This window comes from Lytechinus variegatus, chromosome 18 (assembly GCF_018143015.1).
Source record: "Lytechinus variegatus isolate NC3 chromosome 18, Lvar_3.0, whole genome shotgun sequence".
In the NCBI taxonomy this organism is placed as follows: Eukaryota; Metazoa; Echinodermata; class Echinoidea; order Temnopleuroida; family Toxopneustidae; genus Lytechinus; species Lytechinus variegatus.
Window position 1 is genome coordinate 17,024,080 of NC_054757.1, and position 12,804 is coordinate 17,036,883.

The 12,804-nt window shown below is 39.4% G+C and overlaps 1 protein-coding gene across 1 annotated transcript; it reads left to right on the top strand.

Moving 5' to 3' along the window:
- Nucleotides 1–8,405: 8,405 nt before the first annotated feature.
- On the top strand, nt 8,406–12,079 carry LOC121432214 (protein artichoke-like). Its single transcript, XM_041630067.1, has one exon. It carries the CDS (start codon nt 8,669–8,671, stop codon nt 12,077–12,079), a length of 3,411 nt encoding a protein of 1,136 aa, XP_041486001.1. The 5' UTR covers nt 8,406–8,668.
- The last annotated feature ends 725 nt before the right edge of the window (nt 12,080–12,804 follow it).

The window sequence follows — 12,804 nt, forward strand, 5'->3', positions numbered from 1 at the left end:
CCCTTTGTTCAAACATCCAATCGGCACCCCCCTTACGGAAAACATCGATTCGGCGTCCCCCTATGCCGAACATCAATTCGGCGCCCCGATGTAAAACGTTAATTCGGCACTCCCCTATGTCGAACATCAATTCGGCACCCCCCCCTTGGTCGAACATGAATTCGGCATCCCCCCCTCGGTTGAATATCATTCGGTGCCCCAATATCGAACATCGATTCGGCACTCCCCTATGTCGAACATCAATTCGGCAGCTCCCTCACCCCCTTGGTCGAACATGAATTCGGCATCCCCGTAGTTCGAACAACAAAACGGCACCCCGATATCATACATCAATTCGGCACCCCCCTCCCTTGGTTGAACATCATTCGGCGCCCCAATATCGAACATCGATTCGGCACCCCCTTTGTTCGAACATCCATTCGGCACCCCCCCCCTTGGTCGAGAATTCATTCGGCACTCCCCTATGTCGAACATCGATTCGGCACCCCCTTGTTCGAACATCAATTCGGTACCCCCTGGGTAGAACATTAATTCGGCACCCCCTTGTTCGAACATCAATTCGGCACCCCCTCGGTAGAACATTAATTCGGCACCCCCTTGTTCGAACATCAATTCGGCTCCCCCCCCCCCCTTACGGAAAACATCCACTTGGCGTCCCCCTATGCCGAACATCAATTCGGCACCCCGATGTAAAATTTCAATTCGGCACTCCCTATGTCGAACATCAATTCGGCAACCCGATAGGTCGAACATTAATTCGGCATCCCCCTTGTCGAACATCGATTGGGCAACCCCCTGACCAAACAACATTCCAATGCCCCCCCTTTAGGTTGAATATCAATTTGGCGCCCACCTATGTCTAACATAAATTCAATTTTCCTATGTCGGACATCAAATCGGCGCCCCTATGTCGAACTTCAATTCGGAGCCACATTTCTTCTCCTTTTTTCCGTCTCTTTATTTCACCTTTTTCTCTTTTATTTTTCTTTCTTCCTTTTTGCTCCTCTTCTCTTTTCCTCTTTTTCTTCATCTTTTTGTTGCACTCTTCTTTGCCTACCAGGTGGTCCATGCCCCGAGGTCACCCAAAATACGCGTATGCTTATGTCCACATTTCATGAACTAGATCCGTGAACTTTCAAAGTTATATTGGGAATTCAACAAATACACCAACCCGACCAAAGATTATCGACCTTGGTCATGTGACCTGACACATGAATTCGGCACCGCTTGGTCGAACATGAATTCGGCACTCCCGGAGTTCGAACAACAATTCGGCATTCACCTAAGCCGAACATTAAATCGGCAACCCCTAGACCGAACATAATTTCAATGCCCCTTCCCTTAGGTTGAATATCATTCAGCGCCCCAAAGTCGAACATCGATTCGGCACCTCCTTTGTTCGAACATCCATTCGGCACCACTCCCCCCTTGATCGAACATTTATTCGGCACTCCCCTATGTCGAAAATTAATTTGGCACCCCCTAGATCGAACATCAATTCAATTCCCCCCCCCCATTACGGAAGACATCCATTCGGCGTCCCCCTGTGTCGAACATCAATTCGGCGCCCCGGTTAAAAACGTCAATTCGGCACTCTCCTATGTCGAATATTAATTCAATGTCCCTCTGTCGGACATCAAATCGGCGCCCCTATGACGAACTTCAATTCGGCGGACCTCCACCCGCCAAAGGTTGAACATCAATTCGGCGCCCCGTATGTCAAATATCGATTCGGAGCCCCCATTTCCTCTCATTCTTTCCGCCTTTCTTTATTTACCTGTTTCTGTTTTATTCTTCTTTCCCTTCTTTTTTCTCCCCCTTTCTTTCCCTCTTTTTCTTCTTTTGTTTTGGCGCCCCCATTTGTGCCTACCCTTTCCCCAAAGTACGCGCATTGTTATGTCCACATTTCATGAACTAGATCCTTAAACTTTCAAAGTTATAATGGGAATTCAACAAATACGCCAACATGACCAAAGATTATCGACCTTGGTCATGTGACCTGAAACATCAATTCGACACCCCATAGGTTGAAGATCAATTCCGCGCCCCTATGTCGAACATCAGTTCGGCACCCCTTGGTAGAAAATCAATTTGGCACTCCCGTAGGTCGAACACAATCGGCACACGCGAGGTCGAGCACAAATTCTGTGCCTTCTACAGTATGTCGATTTTCAATTTGGCGCCCCTATCTGGAACATCGAATCGGCACCCTCCCCTAGGTCGAAAATTCATTCGTTGCCCCCTTTTTTGAACTTCACTTCGGCGCCCCCCCCATTGGTTGAATATCAATGTGGCGTCACTATGTCGAACATTAATTCGGCACCGTTTAGGTTGAAAATCGATTAGGCGCCCCTATGTCAAACATCGATTCGGCACTCTCCTGGGTCGAATATTAAATCGGCAACTCCCAGACCGAACATGAATTCAATGCCCCCCTTAGGTTGAATATCAATTCGGCGTCCCCCTATGTCGAACATTAATTTAGTGCCCCTATGTAAAACATTAATTCGGCGCCCCCTTGGTCGAACATCAATTCGGCACTCCCTAGGTTGAAAATCGATTCGGCGCCCCTTTGGTCGAACATTAATTCGGCACTCCCCTAGGTCGAACATTACTTCGGCACCTCCCTTGTTGGAACATAAATTCGTCACATTCTTTGGTCGAACATTAATTCGACACCCTCTAGACCGAAAATCATTTAAATGCCCTCCCCCTTACGTTGAACGTCAATTAAGCGTCCCCTAAGTCAAACATTAATTCAGTGCCCCCTTACGTTGAACATCAATTCGGCTTTCCCCTATGTCAAACATCAATTTTGCACTTATTTATTTATTTATTTATTACACATCTTTTTACGGGGTAACCAATTCAGCTATACACGATAAAAATATTAACAAAGATTAAAAAACTGGTTTGCAATCGGGCCCTGTTAATCAAAATACAGACAAAATATAAAGTACATAATATGCAAAATATACAAGAAATAAAATCTTTAAAAATGTCAACCCTCTGTGCCGTCATCAGATTCATCAGTAACACACAAACACACGGAAGCACCCAACACCCCTCACACACCCCATCACATTCTGCAGACTCGTTACTTACTTGTAACAAATAATAATAAATTTAACATTATGATTACATATTGACATGAGTGAAAACAAGTTATGCAATTAAGATACAAATGGTATGGGAATATTTTTAAGAATTCAGAAGTCGTTCGAATAATCGAGTGTCTTGAGATAAACAGTTCCATTCACTTATGCCTACCGGTATAAATGTGTTTTTGTAATACTGCGTTTTGAATTTCGGGGCTCGTAGCATTAATTTATTAGTTCTTCGTGTTATACGCATTGATACATCATTAAAAATAAATTTGGTACTTAATAAATGTGGAGCTAATCCATTTACACTCTTGTATACCATACATAATGTAGATTTCCTGTACAATTGTTTTAAGGAAGACCATGAGAGAATTTGAAAAACACGCTCTGATGGGGTTTCCCATGTATAAACAATGTATAACTCCCTAGGTCGAACATCGAACATGATTTTTTTCTGCCCCCCCCCCCGTATTTTGCGAAAAAAAGCTAGATTCGTCCCGGGAGAAACGGAACTGATCTTAAAATAGAAAGGTTAACTCGATATTATTCGGAACCCCCTCCTAGAATATCCTGGCTTCGGCCCTGGTGGGTGTTTCATAAATCTGTTCGTAAGTTAAGAGCGCATTTAAGAACGACTGGTGAACCTTTCTTACGCGATAGATAATCACCAATGTGAACATCATTTACCACAAGAAAGGATCACCAGTCGTTTTTAAAGTCGCTCATCACTTACGAACAACTTTATGAAACGGCCCCTGGATTAACCGCTGAATGAAATGGCCTATCAAGATCTTCGTTGCATGCGCACTTTGCTCAGTAGACTGACAGCATGGGAACCAATCCGAATTGTTCTTTCAAATTAGCTTTTAATCGCTAACCTTTATGTTACGGAGACCTGGATTTTTATTTTGAATTTTGATTCCTAAAAAAATTATATTTAAATCTCGATAGATTAAATCAAATCCTTCAAAGTTCAAAAATTAATGTTTAGGATTAAAACTAAATCCAGATTTCGATTGGTCCATAACCACGGTTCACTTGGATTTATTTACATGTAAGTGTGGAATATAGAGTGAATAGCCCGTTCAACAAAACTTTCATGAAAACCCCCTCGGGTGAATGTGCCGTAAATATCATATATTATCTCTTTATTTGCTTGGATGAGTCACGTTAAGAATAGGGGATTCGTGCTTATGAGAGGGAAGCGGAGATAAGCACAATCTTATCCACAATGGGCTTTTGATGACGGTCAAGTGTCTGAATGAGATTAGAACAATGATATCTCGCTTTTTAAAAGCAATGAACATGATTTTTGAAACAAATATACCACCCCATGATGCTAAACATCAAATGAAAGAAGAAAACGAATCACGGTCCAGAAAACAAACATGACTATTAAATAAAACGATTGTTATTCATGGCTTATTTCGATACATTGCCGAGACTTTGTTTGTAATGCCGAGATTAGGTTTCTCTCTAAACAGTAGAAGAGGGAACCTTGGATAATATGGATAGCAGCATGGTGAGAAACACTTTAACCTTTCCCGTAGGGTTTTACCAAGGGTGATATCTCCTTGGTTTTACCACGGGGGCAAGAAGGTGGGGGGAGGGCAGAAGATGTATTCCTTTTGCTTGGAACATTAGTAAAAAAAAAAAATAAGAAAAAATATTCAAAAATATCTAATTTTAAAAATAAGGGCCCCTGGAGTAAATGAAAGCTTAGCAGGCAAGGATGGATAGAAAAAAAATCAGACGAATACAATTCATAATTTTGTGTGGGGAAAAAAATATATCAAAACAAGTAAAATTTTTTTAGGCAGTCTTGGCTATTACGCCATTCGATATAGCAGCAGTGCTGACTCTTGAAATAACCGAGATGAATAATTTATTGTAAAATAAATTATCATTTATGTGGATGTGAAAAACTTTTTTGCTGACGTCAATTGACCTTTGACCTTTATCATATATTAATTGAAAATTATACAAGATGATCATGGATACTTGATTACCCTTATCTCGAACTTTAATAAATCATATCCATTTTCTTTCATGCTATGATGACGTTTCAAAAACTTAACCTTTGTTAAGACTGATTTTAACGTTGACCACAACTTGGTCAAAGTTAGTTGATCCTAAATGACCTTTTTGACCTGAAAACCATGCGAGATAATCAGCGATACTTGATTACCCAAGCTATGTCCAAGTTTCATGTAACATATTCATTTACTTTCAAAGATATCATGACGACTTTTCAAAATAAAACCTTGGTTAAGATGATACAACGCAGCCGTCGCCCCCATTGGAATAGCGGAGCCAATGTCTCGCTTTTCTGCTATGCAGGTGAAACACAAATTATTTGCTTAAGGCATGGTCGCGCCCGAGCGTTGTTGTAGCGGTCGTAGAGCGGAGAGTAAAAAAATCATCACCGCTCGCTACCGTTCACCATTTTTGATATCGATTGTTTTTTTTTTCTTTTTTTTTCGATTTTCCCCCAATTTTGTGAGCGAAATTCGACCATCTTTCCCTACCGCTCCACGACCGCTCCAACAACGCTCGAGCGGTGTGACCATGCCTTAAGCAAATAATTTGTGTTTCACCTGCATAGCAGAAAAGCGAGACATTGGCTCCGCTATTCCAATGGGGGCGACGGCTGCGTTGTATATACACGAATAGTTTGAGTTGGGTAGTACGTTGATAAAGATGTCAAAAGAAATTTATTTACTATCATTGGGATATCATAATCTTTGGTGAAGGTACAATGTAACCATCTTAGAATTTTAGGAAGTTTGTTGAAGGGTAACTTAGAAGTGAAAAAAATGTAGGCCTACATAGTTTTATCATGACAGTGAAAATCTAGTGAATCCCTATTTCAAAACATTTCTACACTAAAAGACGGCCGTCAGTGCAAATGCATTACTCCAAAGAGCATGAACTTGTTTAATTGTTAATTTGAACTTGTTAATTGTTCCCCACCGACTGAGGGCACCATTGCTCAAACTGGTTCTTACGGAATAAACTTCCTACGTGATATGCAAGGGCCGTGGTGCGAATTTTTGAGTAGTGGTCGGAGTTGAGCGGAGAGTGGAAGTGGGGGCAAAATATGCATAACATTACAATTTTATGGTCATTTTTGTACTTGGATACTGAAAAAAGTTGGTGGGGGAGGGCTGACACCCCTAAACCCCTGGTTTCGCTGCCCCTGATGTGTCCTCAACAAGAACACAAAAATATTTAGAGGGATAGGTAGCCGAAACCTATGCCCAACCATCACAAAAAGTGTTTCAGTCGACAGCTAGGTCAGCAAATGCACGGTTCGAGATATATATAATATATATGCACACACACCCACCACACCCTCACACACACACCGCGAAAATCAACATATCGTGCCTTAAAGTGGATTTCTCAACCCCTAAATTCTTCGATTTTGGACCCAAAACAAATCTCTGAATTGTTGCCATTCTTTCGTAAATAGTTTCTCTGCTAATAACAAGGATCGATCGCTGTAATCTCCCTGTCTAAAGTTGATACATTTGCGAGTGATTTGACTCTATTCTCTGTTGATAGCAGACTGCTATACCATATTTTGCACACTGGCAAAATACATGGTAAGGCCTGTCTTCCCAATCAGATAACAATGCACGTCCTGGTGTCATTTGAAAGCTTTTTTCGTAGATATTGAAGAACGAAGAGGTCTATTGGGGTGTTGCAAGAAACTTGTGATCAATTGCAAGTCTATTTTTGCTCCCTAAATCAATCATTGATTGATTTCTTATCAACACCTTGAAAAAAGGAGTGTAATCCGATTCGCTATAGCTAAACTTGATCTATCAATTGTAAAATTGGAAGAGAATATTTGCATTTGATCGCAAATATTTTCTTGCAACAACCCACTATTTTTAGAAAATATTTATTTTTAATGAACAGAAATACCCTTTGGAGTCAAATCAAGATGAAAATAAAAAAGATGTGGTATATGTTTTTGTCTATAACCTTATGATGAAGGTATGATCTTAAATAAAACTAATATTCTACGTAGCATTGCATGCCATGAAGAATATCATATTTGTGTACGCGATTATATTTTGACTGTCGCCATTCGTATGACGGTTATATAAAACTCATATTTGCACAAATCGTCTCTTCGGTAACGGGTCAGTTATTTCTATACAAATAAATCCTAAATTGTTTTAAGGCTTGATATTTGCTGAAAAAAAAGTGTCAAAGGGCCTTTTCACACGTGAATCTTGTATGATCGTTGTAATGAAAATTGCAATTCGTCTTTAGAATCATCGGACCTTTCACACGCTCACTCGAAAACTATTATTCGAATTCGAATTTCCGAGCGAAAGCGGTATGTGTCATTGGTGACTTGTCAATCAAAGCACAGCTTCGCAAATACAAACTATGTACAATGAGTGCATTATAATTGTATTATCTATACGGAGGGGCTTAAAAGATCATGTAAGCTCCGCCCAAAACCCAAACCCTATGGTTTTGGAGGTCAAGCATTTCACACGTAAAATTCGTACCGTAATTTTTGTGAAACTTAAATGGAATTCACCACCGTAGTAGAATTTCAGTTCGTGATTCTAACCATGTTCTAGTTTGGTTTCACACGTGCTAAGAATTTAGTAACCTTATTTTTCACTCTAATCATCGTTCAAATTACGATTTTTTCCGTGTGAAAGGACGGTTAGAATTTTCCAATTAGAAATATGTCAAAATCTGACTTCTACGAAAGATCCTCGGTATAACAACATATCGGTTCGAAAAAACAGCGAATAAATGATTCGTATCGTAGATATTGAAAGACATCGGTTCGTATAAATGCTTGTGTATCCCATTCTTCTGACCAGAAACCAGCAGTGTGTAATGAGCAAATCAAATTGAGGAGGGGGGGGCAGATATGGCGTATTGGGCAAAATTTACATATACTGAAAGTTGCGAGTGAGCGAAACGAGCGAGCAAAAATATCAACATTTTTATTACAAAAGTTTAATTTGTGATAAATTTGACACTATAGAAAATAATATCATATTTCATCCTTTTCGTTTCCTTCTCTTTTGTTTTTTTTTTTTGGTCGTGAATTTCTTTTTAAGGGGGGGGGGAGAGAAAACCCCCAAAGACCCCCGTTTTGTTCGCAATTGGAAACCAGTGTTGTCGACGTAGATCATCCGGCACCGTGGCATAGCAACACTGATTGCAAAATCTATAAATATCATGCTCTCCCAAGGAACTGTATGGCGAGATGCCTTGTCTACTTATATGGTTTCAGTGTTCCCAACTACATTCATACATAGCATCGTGACTTTCGAAGACTACGGCTACTTTGCTTGCTTCCCACCATTCCCAGGCAGAAATATCTATAAAATTGAATATTAATTGCGTATGGTTTTAAAACAAAGACCAACGATTTACGTTAAATAACAAAAATTTTCAAGCAAGGACATTAAGACTTTGGATTGGAATTCATCTCTTCATACTTTCAAGGTATATTATAAAGGACAGTAATACAGGTTTCATTTCTAGGTGGTTAAATTCGAATTCAGCCTGGCTGAAAAATGGAAAACCAACGTGATTGTATGATAGGAAGAGGCTTCATCGGGATTCTTCTACTAATATTGCTTGGTGCCGTAAAGATAGACGAGGTATCGTCGTGTCCAAGCGGTTGTCAATGTGTTGAAGGGAATACCCTGAAAGTCTACTGTTCAGAAGGAAAACACACCTCGATCCCCAGAGGTATTCCTTGCCACATCACCGCTTTTACACTCAGTCATAATCTTGTGCGGAGGGTTCGGAACGGATCCTTCCTCTGTCAAGAAAACATGGTGACACTGGACCTCAGTAACAATCGCATCAATGCCATCGAGGCCGGTGCTTTCGACAAGATTGTGTCATTGGTAAAACTGAACATCAGAGGGAACTTCATCGCGACTTTGCCTTCCTTGCATCTCCTTACACAGCTCGTTTATGTCGATGTATCTTTTAACAACTTTTCAGAGTGGCCCACGCAGTTCCCAATTGAGAACAATTACCTTATTTTTAAAGTCAACAATAATCCAATGGAGACAGTGAAGGTGCTTAACGAGATAGATATTGTATCTATCAGAGGGACTCAAGCCTTGTACGTTGATTCGTGTTCGTTCCATCATCCCGCATTCATTACAATTTTAATGTTTTCTTACGGAAAACTAGAAACGATTGGTTCTATGTCCAAATTGTCTTCATCAAGATTCATAGGGTTATCACACAATCGCATCAAGATCATTGAACACGGCGCTTTCGACAACCTCGCAAGTTTGGAGGAGTTGCAACTGAATAGAAACTTAATTTCATCTTTACCCGTGGTTAAAAACAGTTCGCTTCTAAATCGACTTGATCTCAGTGATAATATCATTAACTCTTTAACCCGTGGGGCATTGACTCACCTACCCTCATTAAGGAATCTGAATCTCAAACACAACAGGATAATGCACTTTTCATCGGCCCATGTTCCGAACATTTGTAATCTTGCAATCAATAGTAATTTGTTACAACAAAAATTAATGGTTCTTTCTAATCTACCGTCCATGTCTTTAATAAATTTTGCAAATAACCATGTACAAGAGCTGTATATTGTTGAAGGCGTAAATATTGAACATATTTTTGCTTACAATAACTCTATAAGGACTATCAGGTTTGATGGTTCTCATAATATCACAATGATACACGCAGGCTATAACAAAATTAGCAGTGTAAAAATCTTTCGAAATCTCCATAGCCTGCGCCTCGTGTACTTGCACTTCAATCAAATATCAATTTGGAATGACTCGGGTTTAACGAATCTAACGAGGTTATTCAAGCTCCAAATGAAAAACAATTTTATTCATGAGTTGTCAAATCTCCCCTCTTTACCAAGTCTTGAATACCTTGATCTGTCCTTCAATCGTATAAGATGGATACAGAGTGATGCATTGAAATTTCCTGCCCTTGTAGAACTGTTTCTCATGGGAAACTGTCTGATGCATATCCCTGTTCTGACAAGTATGGCCAACCTGAGATATCTACACCTCAGTGAAAACCATATTGTAAATGTAACCGGAAGCGAAGTCGGTGAAATACTATCTTTACAGGATCTTTATTTGGATTCGAACAGGCTGCAATGTTTCCCCTCTCTACCATCTAATCAGATAAATGTTCTAAATCTTGAAAACAACAATATATCATTCTGTCAAAGAAACGTTTTTGAGAATTATCACGCCTTAATAAACGTTATAATGGATGGAAATAATGTAGAAAGTACCCCACATTTCCCAGCATCGCTGGAGAGGTTAAGTCTTGATAACAACCGAATCAAAGGCAGGGACAACTCCTTAGAGAACATACCATCAGGATTAAGGGTATTGAATTTAAAGGGAAATAACATATCTTTAGAGAAAATAAAATGGATCTTCAGGCAATCGTTGAATTTCTTAGATTTATCTTCAAACGCCCTTACTGAAATCAGACCGTTCTTTTTCTTTACGGCTACGTATCTTAGAGCTCTTAATTTGAGCCACAATTCTTTATCATCTCTCGAGGAACACAGCCTCCAGGGGTTACAACGAATCAACTTTATTCATCTCCAATGGAATAACCTGAAGTATTTGTCTGAAAATACATTTAATTGTTGTCCATTGCTTCATACTTTAGATATTTCCGGCAACCCACTGCACGCGATTACAGGTAATCTATTTTCTGGCTTATCTGCATTAACACTTTTGTCTCTCTCACACACTGGTAACATCGATAATGCATCCAGCTTTTCCCCTTTTCATCATCTTCCAAGCTTGAGATACCTCTATCTGGTCAACACTCAAATTGTTAGTAAATGGTGTTCAAACTCTTCATATGTCATTCGGACTGGTCTTATTGCTGCATTTTTTCAACGTAATAACTTATCCTATAATTTTCCCAGAATACAAGCAACATCTCTGCTGACCTTAAACCTATCCTTTAATCTATTTCAAGCAGTCCCAGGGCAACTGAGAAATGGATCTTCATTTCCATTCCTTAGAAATCTAGATCTATCTTGGAATGAAATTAAAGTTATTAGGCGAACAGACTTTTCCAATTTCGTTAAATTAGACAGTCTTTTTCTTAATAACAATTATATATTTCTAGTAACACTTGGTGCATTTCATACGTTACGTTTCAAATGGCTTGATCTTGGCAATAATAACTTATCTTCAATACTGAACATTGATCTACCGTTTTTCCCCAATGGACTGAAAATCGATTTTGCGGGCAATCCTTGGCACTGTAACCTTCAGCTGATATCGTTTGTCAGACGGATCTCACAAATCTCCGTTCCTCCTGTTTGCGACACCCCTTCAATATTTGCGAATCAAAGCTATGCGAGCCTTACCATCGGGGGTGAAAAATTCACTACTGGAGAACAGGGAGGGAACACATTTCCAATTGAAGACCAACGTTTGTTCGTCTACGTCAGTGACTTGATATTTTCGTTCCATTGTCCGCTTAATGCCACGAATCGCCAAGAGATTGTTTGGACGTTGCCTGATACGTTAACCCTAGGAAGAATGGCTTCTCCTGGACACCACCTTTACCCCGTATCTGTAGATAAAAATGGCTCTCTTGTAATAACTTTCATCTCAAAGCTTTTATCAGGAGTCTACGCATGTTCCCTGCCGGGATCTGGAGAGATGACACAAGCCTTTCTGAGGATAACAGTCGTCGATTGCCCGGACATCGGTGAACACCAAACCACCGAGAGAAACGTCTTTTTGTGTATTGAGAATTGTGATGAAGGGTCGGCTAGAGAAGATACAAAATATACATTAAATTTGGTAACAATTTTTGCGATACCAGTTATGGCTTTGGTTGTAATTACCTTATTAGTTATTGGTATATATCACTGTTGTAGAAAAAGTATTCAGTTAGTCTCAAGACACCTATGCCAGCTAGCACAAAATCATAGTAATGTGAAGTAAGATTTATGATTTTTTTTCTTTTTTTAAGTGTGGTCATATGTAGTGTAAGAAAAAACTTTTTGCTTGAATTGGGGCTTTTTGTAATTCATATTCCTTTCAAAGACGTTAAATGTAGATAGGTTCATGTTTTTTTTTCAAACGTTTTAGAAAAAAATTGTAAGGGAAATGTGCAGAATATGATATTTTATTGATAAAGTAAAACACGATGGTTGAAAATGCAAGGAATTGCGTAAAACGTTTAGATATGTACTGATTTGAAGTATACACTTAAACATTTATTTCTCTTTTACGTTATTCTGTGTTGGCACCAGCCAGTGTGAAGAGCCTCTCGACTGAACATTCAATTCTATAGGTGATCCCAAAGAATTGGCTGGTGCTCAATACAATATCAATCTTGTAATGTTTGTATTGTAACTGTCATGTTTGTTATTATCTTGCCTTGTAATAACATCCTGATCATTGGTACAAAAAATGCTCATAACGGTAAGTTTTCAAGAATATCAAACATTCATTATTCCGGCATTATTTGGTTAATGAGAAATGTACCTTTTCGATGAATTTCTGCAAACAGTCCTAAAAAGGTCCCTTTTCCTGTTTTCAGGTCAGTATACTACAAGTCTCAGCTCGCGCTTTTCACCCGCATTTATTGTTTAGATCTAAGTTACTTAGATACCCATCTTGATCACCATTACATAAATTGAGTCCTCACTTTCCAAAAATGAACT

What these genes read in the sequence shown, in the direction of transcription:
- LOC121432214 (XM_041630067.1), top strand. Translation starts at nt 8,669, where the DNA reads ATGGAAAACCAACGTGATTGTATGATAGGAAGAGGCTTCATCGGGATT.